The following is a 20,924-nucleotide window of genomic DNA, read 5'->3' on the forward strand; positions in this document are numbered from 1 at the left end:
TCAGAGTAGTTAACACTGTGACCATTGATTACTCCTGCAGAGGTGGACTGTATATGACCTTGCCCTCTAGGCAAGGGCTCCATCTGTGTAGTAATTGCTGTTTAAATGCCACTTTTTCTCGCATGAAATAAAACATTATGGAGTACCAACAGGCTATCAGCATTTAGATTTGTAAGCAGCACTGTAAAATTCAAAGGTCACTAATTTAACAAATGTGACATTTCCGACGGTGCTTTATGCATTTTGCTTATCATCGCCGGCTTATTAGAGCTTGAATTGAATGTTAAAAAATAGCTGAAATGGTGGTATTATGTAGATAACACAGGATGTCAAGCTCTAAATTGTGGGACTTCATTGAGGACTTCTACATAGCCCATCTTGTTTTTCTATGTTTTGAAATGGTGTGATATGAAAATTGAATTAAGCTAAAGCCTGGGAACAAGTTGTCACATCTTTAAAAGCAGCATAAGCCTGAACAGCTCACTTTATATTAGAAATATTCTAGTATAAAGTGAAGTAGAAATTGGCCCTGGATTGATTCTAAGCTTTCTTTCTCTCTCTGTCTCTTTGCCTCCAGAACCTTGACGGCTACAACCAGATGGCGGAACAGTACAACGAGGCAGCTACTAAAGCAGAAGCTCACATCAGGTAAATACTGTGAATTATGTTTGCAACACAATTTTCTGTAAAATGAACCACCCTGTATACTCATTACATTGTTTCTCCTTACTGCGTCTATACTGATGTTTTTTTACAAGCCTGTCATAGGCGAAGACAGCTTGCTCAGGACACTGAAAAAAAACAAATAATCTAGTCTGTCTCTGGGGTAATCCTGCATATCTAAATGTAAGGCAGACATCGAGTTCAAATTTAGAAAAAACAACAAACCTCAGCACGATGGATGTCAGAGACAAAGCGGCTCTGACTAGCGACAGTTGTCAGAAAGCAGATGTGGGCAGAAGTCTTAGTGTGAACGCTATTTGAAGTGGTGTTAATGTGGATACCACGTCTTCTGCGGTTGCCTGATAGTCACAACATTGTTTTCCACACATACAGTGGTGAGACTCGGTGATAATTTACGATCGTCACTTATTATTATCACGTCTAATAGTTTTGCGATGAAATTCTCATATTAACATATTAGGGCTCACCATTTTCCTCTTAAGGTAAATGATAAATTTAATACGTCTGACATTTCTCACAGCATGAAAGTTAGAAAAAGCAAAAACATTTGGGATTTTTGGGAAACCGAGGCATGTATTTAACACAATGTGATAAACATAGTTTTGTCTATTTTTATCATGTTATATTGTTACATAACAAAAAAAATTATTAGATATTACTGCGCCTATACCATTGCCATTAGTTTTTGTCTCCAAGTATATTAATTTTACTTCTAAGAACAGTTTAATTTAGCCTATCTCAACATCTTTATCTTGCAAAATGAAACTTCAAACAGATGGAGGAAAGAAATCTGTAACACTTGCTGCTTTCTTTCTTTCTTTCTTTTTTCTTTCTTGAATGGACTGTAGATTTCACACATACATTTATGCAAAAACCTTATAATTTGTCTTGTAGACATGACCCACCTTTGCAATCATGGCAAAATAAAACCAACAACTTGACTTTTAAATGGCCCTATTCTAGTGGCAGGAAAACAGAAACAGCAGGGTTTCACAAGAAGCACTCCACTCCACTAGGATGTCAGAGTTCAAAAGCCCCCCCAACATTTTGTTTTAATAAGGAGAGCCTGCAAATCCATTTAAGTCAGAAAGCCATTCATTTTCCCTTCTCCCTCATGCATGACAATGATTATCGCAAAACGGTTGAAAGACAGCTTATTAATTCAGATATTTGATTCTCACATGCTCATTCCTCACCTTTTGGTTCATCAACACTTAAAGCCTTTGCCCCCCCCCCCCCCCCCCCCCCATGTCTTAGTTTGCACCATTAAATACTGAACTTCAGTTTAAATGAAACACCTCTAAGACAAAACCTGTAAATCTCATAATGTGGGAGCCACTTATGTTTCCTCTTCTGTATGCAATGTAAGATGGATCCAATCAGAATCAGAATCAGAAATCCTTTAATGTCCTGCAAACATTGGGAACATTACTTGGAACACAACAAACAGAACTGCTAAACAACAGTAATCATTTGTAACTGGTTTGATTAGTGTGTTTTTACATGGATATTTTACTAACAGTATCTGAAAAGATTACCTGTGTTTGTTATTTTGTCCTGCTCTACTTAACTGGCAGTGTGTTCTGCATGTACAGATATTACAAGTGTAGTCTATTAGTCTGAGACCTTTCCATTGGATAAATGGTCACACCACAGAGGCGTAATTGATACTCTCTGCAGTGTCTCTAACATCTGTATACATCTGTCTTTTGCTAACAAGGTGGGGAATGATAGAAAGTCACCGTCACAGTCAGGTTGCAGTTTTGCAGCATTAGTTTATTACTTTGCATGATTAGGTTTTTCTGAGTTAAGGTGCTGTACCTTGAAATTGCAACTTTCAAATCTGTCCAAGGGCTTTAGTCCTACAGTTTCTGTCATACAAACAATACATATAAAACACAGCTGTCCTGGGAGTAAATGTATGAATGTTATTATTAAGTCAGTGGAGTAGTGCTAGCACACAGTCTAGTGCATTCCTGGAAACAGCAGGAGATAAAAATAGATGCTTGGTCTTTTTTTTCGCTAGCTTTGCACTGCATAATGGGCAGTGACCTCAACCACAACACCGCCGTCTTCATGCACCTGGTCCATTAAATTTAACAGCACACAATTCAAGTCCAAAATTTTGCCCAAATGATTACATTAGCAAGGATTTGCTATTGTCCGTAGCTGCATGGGAGAGGTTAGAAGATCAATTCTGTACTAGTTTGCAGAAAGAAGAGCATTTTGTCCTACCACAATGTGTTGTTCATTATTTTTGGAGCGCACGTGTGTGCACGTGCATGCGCGCGCACGCACACACACACACTTATACAAAAATAACTTATTAAGTACTTATTCACTCCCCTTTTCTATCTCTGCAACACATACAGGCAGACTTTGTATTCAGGCAGCCATGTGCTCGTCATGTTCTGTCAGCATTTGGGCAGCGTTTCATTGTGCCGTGGTCACGCTGTCATTTCACACTACACTGACCACCCAGTAATTATTCTATTTACCCACTGCAGGGGGGGGTGCTGCAGCAGAGTATAACACATTATGTAGCTACATTATGTCTTTTTTTATTTCTCTATATCTGTCTCTGTCTCTAGCTCTGCCTCTGAATTCTAAATTCATTTCATTCAATAATCTCTTTCGCTTCATAATTCTCTTGCCATGGTTGTAACTTGTCCGTGTCTGCCTTCATTCATTTCCCTCAGCTTCTTTTTCTTTGAACTTCTATCCTATTCTGTCTGCCACTTCTGTAGTTTGGATTCTTTCCTTTTTGTCTTATGGATGGTCTTGGTTGTACTCTACAGTTGCAACTAATCTGCTTATAGATAGATGTATAGGCCAACAACTCATTGACTGATAAAGCCACAAGCATATGCAAAGAACAGATACAGATGACAAAAGTGCAAGAGTCAGGACTTGGAGCCTTTAAATATTTGCATGACTTTTGAAGAATAATTTTAAAAGTTCATTGATAAAAAAGAAACATAATTCATGCATATTGTTTTGCTGATCAGACTCAGCCAGAAGTAAGCAGGGAGAGAGGGTGAAGAGTTTTCAGCACTGATGGAAGATGCCTGATGGCTTTCCTACACAGGTCATCAGCTTCACCATGAGGAAGTAGTTGTTACTGAGTGACATTAAACTCTACAAGCCGATGTCTGCATATAAATTCAAAATATGTTGGTAAAAAATGATCTTTTGGTATCGGAGACATTATGGCTTTTATCTGTACTGTTTGAAGTCCAACTGGCATTGACCAATCCTGTTTGAGCAGACTGTAGGTGCATGCAGGTAAACAGTTGCACAGAGAACAAAATAGGTGGATCGCAATGGCCCAAATGCAAACTCAGAACCCATCAGCTAATATCTGACAACAATTTCAGTTTTCATTTGCTTCTCTAAAATCTTGTCTGGGTTCTTATTCAGATAAACAAATGATTCCCATCTATAGGTTGGAATATCCGTGATCTTGATACCCGCTGGCTAAACCGGAAGTCTTGAAACTTGGGCTATTGCCCCCAGAGGCTAAATAGTCATCTGAAGATGAAGAATCAATGGCTTTCAAGAGTAGAGTGACTTTGATCTAGCAGTAGCATAATGCAGGGTGCCTTCCAATGTGTAGAACTAGACTATATAGGTATGAAGGTGCAGATCTCCCACTGCCTGTTGACCAATACTGGGGTGAAAATCTGATAAAAGCCACCATGGCTAGCTGGAGGTGGCAGCATAGGAAAATCACAAAACCCTTTCAGGAAGACGGCCATCAGCTACAGTGCTCTAGAATAGAACCATCACACCATTACAAACCCCTTGGTCTACTCCAGACTGGCCCCAAATAGTCTGAGTGCAAAAGTTCAAGCTAAAAGGTGCCTCTCACACCTGAGGAGGGTACATTGTTGATAGCAGGGCAACAAGATGGAAGCGCCCTGGGATATTGCTTGTCTTTTGCAAAATCAGACTTGTCACCCCCTCTAAAATATTACCCTTGACTGGGGATGTATTGAGTGGTAAAATGTTATCTAGTGCAATTTTCTACTTGCCTTGCTGAACTACATTGGGCATTTTTGAGAAGTTCATCCATTAGCTTTGCCTTGGGGTACCAGACTACTCATATTCCCTAAAAATACCTCACCTAGGAGACCCACAACATTGCTGCTGAGCTTACTTTATGATCTAAAAATCCATTAATCCTCTTTAAAAATCTTGTTACCCTCAAAGTGTTAGGAAAGACAGAGGCTCAGTGAACTTCAGGTGGATGTCTGTGTGAGGATTCACCATAAAGTAACTGCTGACAGTATGTGGTTATAAGAACACTTTCATCTGGGTTCCTTCTATCTACTTTATTCTATAAGTGTGTCTGTTCCTGTGTGTATGTGGGTACCATGTCCAATTAGTGAAACAGACAGGTAAGCTAACTGTAAAGGTCTCTGTGCCCGACACAGTAGCAGACTGCTAGTCATTACTAGAGACAAGACCTGTCTGCACTGTGGCCGAATAGAGATTTACCATTAAGGCTGAAGGCTGCAGTCACTTACACAGTCTGCCTCTGTTACTGTTTGTATGGGGTATAGAACACCTACACACAAAAACTCCAGAGCAAGTTACTGACAGGTCAGAGTTGGTCTGAGCTGTTTTATCGTGTGAGGTGAGAATTCACAGCAGCACCAGCTACCATACTACATTCTTTTTAACATTTAATTAAGATATTTCATTTATTATGTTGATGGGAACAGTTTTGTATGTAAAAATATGCAGAGACTTAGCTCCACCTGCTTTAATAGCTAGATCAGCTCCCCTTGCAGTAGGTCTTGGGTCTGTATGTAAATAGAATTCCGAAATGGACTGGATTGGAATCACACAAATCACATCTGGCGAAAATGTGTTTTTTTTCAAAGCAAGAGAGAGAGCATGCGGTGCTGGGCAAATTATGTCTTTTTGACCTTTGCTGCTTACTAATTGGTGGCCCATCATACTGCTGTCACTGTTTGTGCTCTCTATTTGAGTCTGTCGTAGTGCCTGTGTCTATCTGGATTGTGTCTGACTGTCCTTATGTCCCCTTTGCGGTCAGGTAGATTTAGGAAGACTTCTTTTTAGGTTGCATTTTGACTTCTTATCTGAGAGTCTCCATCTAGATAGACAAGAGACATGGTTATCAAATGTGGACGTTGCAGTCATGTGGTATGGTCTTAAACGTTACCAGGGCATGGCCTGTAAGGTCATCTGACACACAGTAAATAGACATAAACACATTCAATTCACAAAGGACAATGATCTACATACAGTTTATAGTGACTATGCCTGATACTATATCAGTAATGTTGATAACTGTGATATGAGGCTACTTACCATCTGAGATTTTGGATATTGTTATATCATAAAATGTTGTGTTTTCCTGGTTGTAAAGGCTGCAATAGAGTCAAGTGATTTATTTGCTGAGCTTAATAAACTGTGTTACTTGTTCTAATACTTAGTCTTTAATTCCTTAAGGAACACCGTTCCAACATAGGAACACCCTTCACTAAACGAACACCCTTTGTAAAAACTAATAGTTTTTTGCTAATAGTTTTAAGCATCAGATCTTAACAGTATATACTCACTGTTGGAAAGCTGAGACTGTCGTGATTATTTTAAGCCCAAACACAAAGGAAAAAAGTTATTTCCAGGCCATGTAATAGCCTTCTAAACCCACCATGACACAACATTAGAAAGAGCCCTCTACCGCAAGAAGCAAGAATGCCTACATACCTTCGGAGTGTTCCCTTTTTCCACAGCTACAACATCATGCCACAATTTTTTTTTCATAGTTCGCCAAGAGTCCATAGAATGGGAATATCCATGTCATTTTAACCAAAACTAGCTAAAAGTGTCAAACAAGCAAGAAACCCCAGGGTCTTAGCTTTCATTTGAGACCAAGATTATGTTTCTAGGTAAAGGGGTTCTCAAGTTATAAGCCTTTGAATCTCAGTAGACGTTCTTCGAAAAAAAGGACCCAAGCAAAATGCACAGACATGCCTTTAGAAAAAAAATTGTGAAAAATATATTTTTTAGTCTTTTGACTTCAAATTTTGAGTGTAGCAAGCTGAGACCTGTGGCTATGGTCTCATTGTGTGTGCTGTGTCCATAGACATACCTGAACCCTTATATCTTAGTCAGTTTATTGACATTTGAATTGGACGGAAACCAAAACCTGTGTTCCAACCTCTGTAACTCTGTGTCAGTATGTCATAGAATCACACTAACACTTCTAGAAAAGGGTGTTACCTTTCCAATGGTACCAAGCAAATCCCTGACTCTCAAACTATGTGGGAGCTGTCATGCTTTTAATTTCGGTATGTCGTTTTGGAAAAAGAACCTTAAAATGGGGCGTTCACTAAGAGGTTACGCACTTAGTCATTATATCCAAATCACTGAGGATTATTTATCAAAAATGGCATTGTGTTAATATTTTGTGAAATTACCAAAAGCCATCCCTACAATGTTATATCAATGTGGATATCAAGGAATTTGGTAAAAAAAAATATCGGGATATTTTATTTCGTCACCCATTCCTAACATTTATGAAATGCTTTTGAGGAGACTTAAAAATAACAAGCTGTATGTCATGTGTCGTGTTGGCCATATTGCCTCAGTTGTAACACAAAAGTCTGCACGGGGCCAGCAACTTTTAAAATACAGTAAAATACCTACTTTAACACTTGTTTAGCCAAATAGAGTTACATGCAGTAGGTTGCATTTAATACAGCATCCTCAATGAGAGCGAAAGTAAGATGAAAATGTGAGACAAGTGTATTATGTTGTGCAAAAACAGTGTTCTTAGATATTGTATTACTGTTTGTGTCGTACGGATTTGAAAGCTCCACTGTCCTTTTCAAAAGAAAAGTGAAGTTGTTTAAAGAAAAGGACCTTACAAAATAAATGACACCAAACTGGAATTGAACTTGTTGGTGATAAAAAGGCTAGTGATGGAAGGCTGATAGCAGCGAAACGCTCCAAAGAGCATCTCTCACCTCGCATCACCCGCAACTTGAGTGAGTTCGTCCAACCGCAAGGTCTCCTGATTGAAAAGTTATCAGCGATGAGATGTCACACACAAACACACGTGCACATGTGCCCCTTATCTTGTTCCCGCATGTCACCTGTTTTAATGAAACACTCTCCTTATCCCCTCCCATCTCTCTCTACCTATATTCCAACAAAGTGAGTTTGGTGGGGATCAATCAGCCAGGCTAACAGAGTGCGAATTGTTCTCCTACGTTCCTATCTCCCGTCAGCACTTCAGCTGTCAGTGTGTGAAGATATGCGCAGAGTTCTGTCTGTCTTCAGTCCATGGCTTGTAGTTGTTTTTTGATTGCTATTCCCATTTGAGACGGAGACTTTGTAAGAGTTTTGGCGGATTCTAGATTAAACTTAGCAAAGTTTCTTGCTGTTGTCATTTTGTGTCATGTGAGCTTAGGATTTACCTGCGCTGCGTCACTTAGCAAAGGTGGAATAAGTGATTATTATGACTACCAGAATAATCATAGCTTCTGGGTTTTGTCAGTCCTCAGACAGAACCTCACAGGCTTTATGAACTAAATCTGCAGTTCTGATTTCATGTGATTCTGAAAGTGAGATTTCTGTCAGTTGAAATATAATGTTGTGAATGTTATCCTTATGGCAGTATCATAAAAGCCTTTCAAAGCCTCTAACAATACAAGATGCATGCTCTGTTGTTCCTTTTGATCTCACCCCAGCCATGACATCTTTGATCCTCTCTTCTCTTCCTCTCCACTCAGCGTAATATTAAAAACCAAAAGTACAATGCCATGGCTGCTGCTTTAAAAGAGCCCAAATCCTTGTCATCATACATTAATAACAGTTCACACACCACACACACACACATACACACTAACACAAACAACACCAACTTAGACACCGAGAGAATAATAAAATGCTACGCCTGTACGATCTTTCCTTTTTCTTCTTATTGCTTTATTCCCCAATGTCACGCTTTTCAGCCGCTCAGAACTTGAGCTCTCTTCATAAAAACCGCACACTGCCAAGGTGAAACAAAAAATAATGAGAAACTTTAACGATTTGAGGCTAATCTTTCTCCCCAACTCTGCACGTATTTATGCAAAACGTCCCAGGCAGAAAAGCAATTGGTGTGTTGTTTTGCTTCCTTCTCCCCGCAAAAGTTAGCTATCAAACTAGCTGGGGCGGCTAATGTTTTTCTAATAAGAGCTCACCTCTAATTTCAGTCAAACGAGGCAGTTGGTGCAGATTAGCGGAGGCAATTTTCTGCTTCAGATTCCATTATTAAAACACTCCTGCTATCAGAAAGTTTCTCTTGTTGAATTGAAAAAGTTTTTTTCTTTTTTTTTTAACTTGAGCTTGGATTAATACCTTGGCGCTATTGTTGCAGTTATCTTCTGCTCTTAGGGAGTAATTCAGAATGCCGACCAGCTGTGCAGAGACACAGGCATCAGTCGTATAATTTCCATATTGTGATTGAAACTCGGGTTTCAAACTGACCAACACAACAACACAATATTTTTTTATTTCTAGTGCAACAATACGAAAGATCTGTTTTCAGGAGGTGACTTTGGCAAATCCCCTCCTCTCAATCCCATGTGGACAAAATTCCCCCTCTTAATTTGAGCCATTCAGCCCTTAACCCTGTATCCTATATCATAAAGCTATTAAGTATTATTATTATTTTAATAATGACTTAAGACAACAGTTAAGTGTGTCCTGCTTTACCTTAATTGAAACTGTTCGTCAGCTCTTATTAACATCATCTAGTGTATTGTATTGACCCTGTTAGCACCTTATTAGCATCCCAACTAAATGACTGTTAGTCAGACATTATGAACTTATATTCACCTGTCATCCTGACCACCAAGAGCCATGGCGCCGCACAATATGGCAGAGGTAAAATGCAGATTGTGGTGGTTGCCATGGGTTATTGTTTGTCCAGGCTAGCTGCAAGGTTATTTCTCATTTGATACGTCACTGTCACATTCTCTCTCTTGCTCGCTCAGGTTGCATTCACTTCTCTTTTCATGAATATTCTCTCCGCCAGTGATTTATTTAATCCTGTCGCTCTACCCTCCACTGCACACACAGACACACAGACACACACACACACACACACACACTTTTTTACTACATAATACACATACCAGTGCAGAGAAATGTCTTTGGTGTGTACTTTTTATCTCATGCACACACACACACACACACACACACACACACACACATGCAGTGCATTTACAAAGCAAAGTTCACACACACATTTATTGTGTGTGTTTGTCAGTGAAGACAGGGTCCACTGAGCTCATTCATATGTGAAGGGTGCACGAATCTGTAATTGCTTCGAGGGATGGCATGATGGCGGTGTTTGTGTGCGCACACGTTTGTGTGTGTGCACGCGTGTGTGTGTGTTTGTGTGGACATACATGGTTGCATATGTGAATGTCAGGTGGTCAGCTTCCCAAAACAAAGAGGCATGTCCCATCATGTTAAATGTAGCCATGCGTCTCCTTATCAAATTAAACACTAATTCTATCTCTTCCCCTCTCTGTCTCTTGCTCTTTTTATAGTACAATGTTGTATACAGACATCACGTTCATTAGAAAATTTGAAAATGTCTACAAAAGGTTTTGTCTAGTTTCAACAGGAAGCACAGAAAAAGAGTGAGTATATGTTCTGTCCTATTTCATTCTCTTGTACTGCATTCCACTTTATTAATTCAGTTCTATTCTGATTCATTCTATCTTGTCCTGTTCTATTCTATTCTTTTTTATTTTGTATTATTCTGTCTTATTCTATTTTGTACATCCATCTTGGGAAGAAGATCATGTGATATGATAAAGAAGTCCCACAACTATTTTGTATTCCATTCTGTTCTATACTGTTTTGTTCAAATCTTTCTGTTCAGTTCTGATGTGTTCTGTTCTATTCCTGTCTATTCTATTCTGTTTTGTTCTGTTCTACTCTTTTCTGTTCTGATAATTATTTTAAATCTATTCTTTTCTGTTCATCTTTTTTCTGTCCTACTATGTTCTGTGCTATCATATTCTGTTCTTTTTAGTTTCTTCGATCTGTTCTTTTTCCAAATTTTTGTTCTCGTCTGTCATATTCTTTGATTTGTTCTGTTCTATTCTGCTCGATTCTGTTGCTAGTGGACTGGGTGTGCATATGAGAGCTTGTGCATGGTGCAGTACTGTGAATAATAAGTTGTGTCTTTGTGTGTACGTATGTGCGGGTGCGTGTACATATCCATATCCCAATCCTTCCAGTAACGAGTTCTGTCACAACAGCAGGTAAATTACTACGAGCAACAGAGCACTCAAGGATTACCCTCGTGTAGGATTAGCATTCACTACCTGTGTGCGTGTGTGTGTGTGTGTGTGTGTGTGTGTGTGTGTGCGCGTGTGCATGTGTTTATGTGTCTGTGTGTGTTTGTGGGTGTGGATATGATTGTGTGCTTTTGTCTACACACATGTACTGTATGTGTGAGTAAGATAAAAAGAAAAGAGGAAGTTTGACTTTGACTCCTAAGCTGCTTTGTCAGTGCATTATTCATCTCTCTACACAAGCTGCACATTGAAGCCTTTGAATCTATCTCAGCTACTCCAAAGGCAACTAAAACAAAACCATAAACAATCTCACATGATTTTAATTTCATAAGATTAAATGGCACATAACGGACAGTGTTTGTGCTGTTGTAACTGTGGTTTCACCTCAGCCTAACATAATGCAATCTGTAATGTTTAGTCATTTGTAAACTAAAGCTGACGTTTTTGGATGTTTTTGAAACTTTAGTTTGGCAATCACACTTGCAATGAATTATTGTTTCAGTTCTGTGTTCTGTTTTCTTTTAGCAGCAAAGATTCGTTGTATGTTTTTCTTCAGTGTGAGAGGCTGAACTGTAGGTTTTCCCCCCAAATTCCACCAGATCGATGTTTGGTCTGTCTTTGATCCGCCATAGCAGCGTAGCTCTTTCACTGTAGTCTATGTGAGTACTTTCACTGGCTCCGCTGCATTGCACTGGATGTAACACAGTGCATCAATCCAGCTGAATTCAGCACAGAGCAGATCGAGCGAGAAAGGAAGTCAGACACCGAAACAATATGAAAACATTTGGTTAATTTTCAGAATAAAACACTCAGTGTTGACGCTAGCATAAAAATCTCTAAAAAGAGACAAAGTCCACCCTTTTAATCCTTTGGTTGGAAACACTTACCTTTTGTCTGTGTGTTGTTGTTGTGTTTATAACACAAACGTACATGTAGAATTGCGATTGCGTGTTATTCTGTAATTACTGCGGGACCTCCTCGGTCTCACCACTCCAGTTGTCTTGCAGTGCTGTGCCATACTGCACTCAAAACGCAGCCGGTGGGTATTAACGGACGAAGGCGCACAGAGCAAAACCGCAGTGGAGCCATTCCACAACGCACATGCAACCAGTGGATTTCAGGAGTTACACTGTAGCTGCACCTAAGTGAAAGTAATCTTGAGATAGCATAGTGATAATGATATTTTAAAGCATTACAGTCAATTTTCATTTATTTACATTTCATTGTTTATGTTACTTGCCCTGTTAGACTACGTTTAGCAAGGTCACGTCTAATCTCATCTTGAAGTTTCATAGTAAAAAGCTCTCATAATCGAAGCAAAAGATAGTCAAGACTCGAAAGTAAGACTCAGGTTGTTAAAAAGCAGGTTTTCTTTATATCATGAGGAGAAATTCACTACTACAGCTAGTTAATGTGATGAGCTTTAAAGCTCACAGAATGCAGAACAGATTAATGCTACTCTGCTGAAGATGTTTTGTTATGTTCCTGTGTTTCTTTCAGTAAAAAGCATAAAATTGTCACTTAACCTTATATGAAATAACATATAATGTGAACATATATATATATATATATATATATGAAGTATTTGATTGGTGATCTTTTTACCTCTGCCAAGGAGGTTATTTTAACCTTTTTTATTTGTTTGGTTGGTTGCTTTGTCAGCAGGAGAACTGAATAGACCCCATTAACTTTTGGTGTGGATCTCAATCCAGCATTGCGATAACATTGCGCAGTAGTGCTTTTTCCCAATATTTTCCAAAATTTCTCAGGGATAATGAATGCATATTGATAAAAAATGAGGGGCGTTTATGCAGAAAATGTTTACTTTTTGGCTTTTATTTTACAGTAGAAAACAAAAACTAAGCAAGAAATAAAACTCTGTGGCTCTGTTGAAGTAGACAATCCATTTAACTATCAAAAATGCACAACCCGGTAACTGTAACCAGAGATGTGAGCATGTTCAGTATCTGAAGATTCTCACATTTGGCTGTGCTGGCTATAGTCACACTGATCCTCCTCTCTACCCTCTGTTCCTGTGTAGACCTCGGCAGAGTGTGTCTCTGTGCACTGAGCTGCAGGCCAAGGTGCTCCAGTGCTACAGAGAAAATCCACAGCAGACGCTGCTCTGCTCGAGCCTGGCCAAACAGTACATGGCCTGTGTCCAGCAAGCCAAGGTAAGTAAAGGCCACATGTTGTCTTCACTGGAATGAAAAGTGTTGATATTTATGTGATGGTTTGTGTGGGTGTATTAGTGTGTTGTAATATGTGTGGATGTTTGAGTGACAGATAGCGGCACCCTTCTCTACTTTCAATCAATTTCCTCACTCCCGTTGTTTGTTGTTTTTTTTTTTGTTTTTTTTACCGTTATCCCTCCTCGCTTATTCCCTTTTAGTAATGCACTTGGACAGAGTACTGGAGGAGCTCCCTCTCCCTTTAAAGATAAATGTTTTAATTTGCTTCCAGTTTTTTAAAGACAACAGAAGGATAGCAGTTAATTAGACAGACCTGGAAGGAGCCTGACAGTGACACTGACAGAGGAACAAAAAGGTGAAGTGACGAATAATCCTTTTATTGCTTATACCAAATCAGTTTAACTTCTAAGGATTGTAATCTGCACGTTGGTTACTTTGACACTTCAAATGGGAAGCGGAATCAATGAGACATGCCTATTGAGCGGATTTATAAGTCACCAGGCGTGCACTGTGTTTTGGAACTTTCTGATAGGAAGATTACACCGTTATTAGTGTATTAAAATCAGTTTTGGCATTCAGCTCTTTGAAATGCATTCTGCTCTCCGCTGATGCTTTTGCAAATAGTGTTCAGACCCTACGCTTATCTACAAAGTGCTTATTTTACCCAATTTCTCCATCAAAAAAACAATAATGAATGGGGCAATTTGCACATTATTATCGTGACAAAATGCACTGATATGGCTCCAAAGTAGATAAAAGACACAACACAACAATTGGTGAATCTGGCAGTTTAAACGGTCGATAAAAGCAAGGCAAAGGCTCACAATAAAAGCAATCAGTCTTTTTAAACTGGTTCAAAAGATCCATTTGCCAGTGGGATGGGGCTCTTTGGGGAAAAACAGTGTATATGTGTTTGTATGCGAGACAGTTTGTTGCCTTTTATTTTAGTAAACATGTGTTGTATAAACTCAGATCATTAGTATAAGAGTTAAATGCAGAGTAAAAGCAAACAGTTTTCCTCTTTTCTTAAATCTGGTTCATTCAGGCTTATTCTTGACAGAGTGAGTTTGAATAAGAGTCAGAGAAAGAAAGAGAGAGAACACCGAAAAGAGAGAGTAAAAGGGTAAATGAATGAGAAAGAAAGCTTTAGTCTGTATCGAGTGTATCAATGTGATGACCGTCCCTCTGTGATTGAAAGTGTTTGGAGCTGAAAACCAGTAAAGGCTTTGACTCTACACTGTCCTCTGAATAGAAATTAAAAGGTTCTTCACTTCCACCCTGGTGGAAGAAGGTGACTAATGTTGATAAGTGAGGTTTGGTCCTTTTCAGGTAGTAGCTAGGTCGCTGTCTAAATATATTGTTAAGTTTAACAGAATATTTAGAAAATCAGCATTAAAAAAAAATCTAAATGAATGCGTCTTTTCCATCCACTACCCCAATGCAGTTATAAGATGTTGGTTAATTGATATTAACAGCTAATGGCACTAGTTCTCTGGAGGGGTGCCACAAAACTCTTCTCAAATTCCACTCAGCTGAAGTCTTACTTTATTCATTATTTTTGATGTTTGACTTAAAAGATAAGTCCAATTGTTTTTGTAAGAAATAAAAACGTGATGTACCACAGTTGACATGATGGAACTGTAGTGTTATTCATTCATGGGCTCTCATTATGTTCTTCATGGTAGCGGCTTAGTCATGTGTGACAGCTACTGGCTACTAGCTGTTCCTGTCTGATACGAATCCTCATATCAAAATGGTTTGAAACTGTTTCAATCAGCCCAACCCTAACGTTGCATACGTCTTAGGAACGCTCCACAAAGATCTGAGTTTTTGTCTGCAGACATTGTTCATCTCTTCAGTGGAGAAGAGGCTTCAGTTCAAGGCTTATGCTTCATGTTTGTCATATGAAATTCCGAAGTCCTGTTTCCATTGCACTCTGTTACATTTCTAATACAAGCCTAAAAGCTTTTTTGCGATGTGTTGAGATTTTTTGGGGGGGGTTTTCTCAGCATTTCATTTCTTGTTTTTTGTGCACAAATTGAAAATACACATGCTAACTTGTGAACTCAGTACCACCTAGTGCTTTGGAGGCCAAACTTTACTGTGCTTTGTTGAAGGCATTGGGGTGATTGTTGAATTGTTGCATGACTCTATACTCTATAACATATTCAAAAGTGTAGTCTAAGAGTTTATCTGGTATCTGGCCTTTTAAAAATTTCACATGGTTGCTTTCTCACTTTGAAAAAATAACAGCCCTGATCGGAAAAAACATTTTATCGCTGACATCTTCTCCGTCTAACCTTTCTTTATTGGGATAATAGAGATGGAATCTTGCTTTTCAGGAGAGGCCTACACTTATCTTTTGAAGATAGTTGGATTCTCAGGTTGACCTTTAAGACTTCTGAAGAGTACCCTATTCCATGCTCAACCTTAAAAAGGCATATAAATGTTGCTAGATTTAAGATATAAATGATGTAAATGTAAATGACCCTTATATTTAAGTGTCATATTAAACTACCTAAATTCAGTGTTCTATCCTATATTATATAATTTACCTCTCCATTTCTCTCTTACCCATACATCTTATGTCTGCTCATCCTTGGATCTTTCATGCTGCTGTCACTGTCACATCTCTTCTCCTTCTGTCCACACCCCCCATGTGTCCCTCTTCTGGTATTAAAGCCTATTTCAGCGCCCTTTACTGCACACTTTGTCACATTAGCAAGTGTGCTGGCTACTACTTTTGGAACAAGGTCTCAGATGAGCTATTAGTTAAGTTTGGCTAACATGTAAGGTGTTATCTCTCTCCTGTTTATTTGCACCACTTGCTTTCAGACCCACTGCTGTCTTTGTTTAACACAAAAAATCCTAGAAAAGCCCTTTAATGAACCATAAACAATTCAGACATATTCAAACTATTCTTTCTCAAGAAATACAAGAAATTGTATTAGTTTTAAAACTCTCTGTACTTTTTTATAACCAATTGCTGCTATGATTATTAACATCCATAATATGCTAAAGCACAAAGCTTCATTAAGAGCATCTTTAACACCAGCGGCATGGGTTAGACAGGGTTAAGTATAGCTTGACTGTTGGTATACTGCGATCAGGAATTGCTAACGGTTAATTCAGCATATTTTTAATTGTCTAAATTGGCCATAATGCAAACTATACTGTAAATATAGGCTTCAAGTTGAGGCCCACAGTGTACATAATTTCTTCGTGGACTTCTTCTGAACGCCCACACTTAAAAAACACAGTGACATACTTGCAATACATATCAAAATAAACAATTGTTAAATAGCTTTTCATGACTTATGTCCATGTTATAGTCACCCTTGCAGAACATGCAGTTTTCTTATTTTCTTATTCTGGGTTAGAATGCGAATTCTCACATAGCACCTTGTAATGATGCCTAATTGACTGAGACTGGGTCAAATAGAGAGGATAGACGAGTATAGCTGCCACCGGAGGCTACCGTTCAGTCAGCCTTAATGAAAAGAAATGAGTGGGCAGTCCCAAGACCCCTCTGGACACACAGGCGGCTGTCCAGTCGGCCTGTCTATAAATGGATCTGACAGAGCCAGCAGCTTGGCAGAGCAGAGCACTCGGACGAGAGTTTTACTAGAAAAGTTTCAGTATTGCTGCAGGTGGTTAAGGGTCAACAGGGAGTAATACGCACTGCAGATTTAGTCATGAGAGAGAGTAGTAGATCATATTTCATTATGATATATAATGTGCTGCAGGCCCTGGAGGAAACATTTTGTGAACGTTGAAACTGTTAATAATTGGAGGTTTTGCATCTGTGAACGAGGTTCCCTTTGTGCTCGTTCCAATGTAGAACAAAATGTTTATTTGTCATGTGAAGAAATTACATTCAAGTACATTTCTGAAAATGCTTTGTTGCATTCAGGAATTGTCAGAAAATAAACAATATTAACAGCCAAGTCTTTGAGATAATGGTAGATATCTTATTTTAGGAATAAACCTTTCAATTCCATTACATTATCACCAGGCTAATGTACATACCGAACCACATGCTTATCTGAAGGACACCAATCATACACCAAAAGATTTCTGAGGTGCACTTTGGAAAGAAGGGCAGTTTTGCTCAAACTTAAAAAGCAAAATAAACTGGCTGTTCAATGGCAGATAAAATAGCTAGTGAGAAAAGACATGCAACGTTTGGATGCAGTCATTTTTTAGCTTTGTGCGACAATCACATGAATGCTCAATAGACAGCAGAGCTTCCAGACTGGTGAAAACCTCCCGACAGCTTAAAAGCTCTGTTCTTTTGTTATCTGTATGTGCTTGTAAGGATTTTCTAAGGAAGATGCATTCTTCCCTGTGATTAAAGGGACAATGCTGTATTTCCCCCCAAAAATGAGTCTTTGTCTGAAGCTGATACCTTATGGTTCTTTCTTTTCTTGAATATAGTTATCTTTCTCTCTTTTGTCTCTCTCTGTACATGAAGCTTGACGCTTATCGGATGTCGCCTGTCTGCCTTAAAGTGTTTTCCTTATCTTCAGTTTCTGGTATTTTCTGTATTCTCCAGTCATGAAAGAAAAGTCACACTGGACAAAAAACCCACTAAAACCCACTAACATCTGGCTTCTTTCTTCAATGGGAACAATTGAATTGGAATTCATTTCCAGGTCAAATGACTCTGCAGTTGTCACAGGTGTTTATAGGCTTCATCTTTGATAGGCTGTGATAGAATCATGAAGCCCAGGTGGACGTGCTAATTATCGCCCCTTTTTTTGACCTGATGCTATAATGCGCGTTGAAGCTAAAGAAGTTGGCAATGCAAAACACTGAGCTTGAAGGAGAGACTTAAGTAAAATATATAAAAAAGTAAGTGGAAAAGTGGAAAAAAGTAACCGTCACTGTCCTCCTTGTGCCCAATTGGTTCAGCACATGTGCACCTCTTGAAAGAGATGTGAAAGAACCGTGATGCCTAATCCTTAGCTATTTGTCTCATGACATCCGGATAAAACAAGTAAAATGTATTCTGGATGCAGTCTGATCAGGAATATGATCTGCTTTTTCTACTGTTTATGTTTTCCATTCACTGGCAATGGACAAGGAGTCAATTGCCTGTTTTTAGTGGGTTTCACGTTTTTAAAAAGCTTAAATATGTAAGGGATAATGCCCGATGAGCTGTCCATAACCAGGATATTCTTGTCCACTCAGTGATGAGCCAGAAAGCTAACGCTATGCTAGCAAGATTCACAGTCAATAACATTATGTACGGTTGACAAACAGTAAATATAATTTGACAGTATGTTTAACAACAAGACTAGCTAGCTAACCAGTTATGTCATTGTCATTGTCCCCAAATCAATATCAAGATTTTCACGAACAAATGATCGGCCATGTGTTACGATACTGTGGCTGCAGCCTGAAGTAGAGAGTTGAACAGTGAACGGGATGTGAGATTATTCGCTTATCACTAAGTTTAGAGGGGAAGTGTACTTTCTGCCGCTCGTGTGTTACAGTCGCCATCCTGTGGTGTTCAGAGGATAAGACACTGAAGTGCTGACGGACTGCACTCACTGTTAGAAATAAAATATTCAGATTTGATACGCCAGCTTGCGCATTAATTTAGAATGGTGAACAGAAAATTTGACTGGAACTACTTAGTAGGTGTCCATATATCAGGGATTAATGGACACCCTGCAGCCAATCAGAATCGAGTATTCCCCCAGATCATGGTATAAACACACTTATTTTGATGTAAAAGTTGTATTTGTAGACAGGAATCACAGCAACTTAAAAAGAAAATTGCTGAGTATTTTTTTATATGGACATCCCGGGGCACATGCCAGATTCTATTAACTTGCTAGGAAGTATAAATTGGACGAGACTTCTGCTTCACAACAATTACTAATCATGTTAGCCATTGTCACCTTGAGTTAATGTATGAGGCCATAAATAATAACACACAATGCCACACACCGAGATGCTTCGAGAATCGTTTTACATTTGAACCGTTGACAGCGGAAACTCAATCGAATCTAATCATGAGGCCACTGATGATTCACACCTCTAGTGACCATTGACTTGTACGACTTTAAGTTAATTGGTGCAGGCTCTACTGTATATATTTATACTCTTCTTCGGCCTGTCTGTTTGTCAATCAGTCTGCCAGTGAAGCCAGCGGCCTGCTTATCTGTCTTTTCTCTGCCAATGTCTTGATCTGAACATCACTAGAGTATCTATCTCACTTTTTCTGTCTCCTATTTGAAGTGCACCCAACTCACTATCTACAGTGGCACAGCCTTCCTTATATGTCACTCAAAAAAGTTATTTTATGTTCTATGAACCATGCACACACACACGCACGCACACACACGCACACACACCCACACACACCCACACACACACACATCCTTTACACATCCTGCCCTCTGCCATCCATTAAAGACAGTTCCTTCAGGATATGGCCTTGCACCCCCTCTTGGCTATCACTCGTCGGTCCCTCTCCTGTCACTGTCTCTGGTTGGGCAATTGTCATGCATATGGGACCTTAAGTGTATGTGTATGTGTTAGGGAGGCAGGGTAAATGTCAGCCCACCAAGGCCCTGCGTTACCATGAAGCTTTGTGGGTTTCGTCTCTTTTTGGTGTGTCTTTTGACAGTATCGTATCTATATGGTCATTGTCACTGGACATTTACATGCTCTTTGTGTTTGTGTGCTTGCACTTCTGTGTGTGTAAGCCCATGAGAGAGTGTGCAAGTCCAACCCTTTTACCTCTCATCATCTGTTCTCTCTTTCAACCTCCTTCTCACTGAAACAAAACACAGTCGTCCTCAAAGTCACATTCAAGAACAAACGTTTCTCAAACCGCCACTTACTGTAAGTGTCACCCCCCTCCTCCCACACAATACTCCAAGGCTTCAGTGCCAACCATTTGCAGAATGCTAATACAAGCGCTGTGCCATTTAATACCATTAGCAGGGACCAGCGGCATCGGAGCGACACTTGCCACTGTATCCCACATACTTAACCCACTTGAACCTGTCGGTGTCCTGAACGCAGTGTTTGTCTACTCTGGTGTGTGTGTGTGTGTGTGTGTGTGTGTGTGTGTGTGAACATATGTTGGCCCCTGAGATGATGCTTGGTTAAGTACCACTCTGGTTTTGCCTTGATTACGGAGCCCTGTAGAGCATTGTTGAATCAAAAAAGAATGTGAGAACAGGCGCATTCTTGCTTTGGTATATCCTGTTATTTCAAAGGTAATCAGTATGTGATCATTCTCAATTATAGGCTTTAGTTTGAAATCGTTTTTAAAAAAAGTTTAGATGGATGAGGTTGACGTTGCTGCTGGGGGGCTGATAACGTGTAAAAAAAAATTGATTAAAATATAAATGCCAGTCAATATATTGCAGTCAGGTGCATTGCTATTAACTACAGACTCAAATAACAGTTGAAAATCACTTTTCATGACTTGAGGTGCCATTTAATGAAAGTGAAGAAGTCAGAAGTATGTTAATGTTAATGTGATAATGATTGTGTTATCTTACTTTTGAATGTACCCACTGCATGGCAAATTGATACTTCATTGGAAGTCCCTCGGTCCCGCCTACAAGCCAGGCAGTGTTCAGTGAGAGTAGGGGGTCAATAAAATGACTGATATGAACGCACTGATCAGTACCTTTACATGCACAAGTATTCTGTTTTTTGCCCTTATTCCAAAAATGACAATATC

At 39.2% G+C, this 20,924-nt stretch overlaps 1 protein-coding gene across 3 annotated transcripts in view; it reads left to right on the plus strand.

The window, feature by feature from the left end:
* The window catches only part of chchd6b (coiled-coil-helix-coiled-coil-helix domain containing 6b), a 56,743-nt gene that overhangs the window by 25,763 nt on the left and 10,056 nt on the right, over positions 1-20,924 (plus strand). For all 3 annotated transcript variants that reach the window (XM_030420922.1, XM_030420923.1, XM_030420924.1), the window contains 2 exons: positions 578-648; positions 13,063-13,195. In XM_030420922.1, the coding sequence (XP_030276782.1) occupies positions 578-648; positions 13,063-13,195 (204 nt within the window). The remainder of the gene's footprint in view (positions 1-577; positions 649-13,062; positions 13,196-20,924) is intronic.

The sequence above is a fragment of the Sparus aurata genome, chromosome 6 (assembly GCF_900880675.1).
Source record: "Sparus aurata chromosome 6, fSpaAur1.1, whole genome shotgun sequence".
In the NCBI taxonomy this organism is placed as follows: domain Eukaryota; kingdom Metazoa; phylum Chordata; class Actinopteri; order Spariformes; family Sparidae; genus Sparus; species Sparus aurata.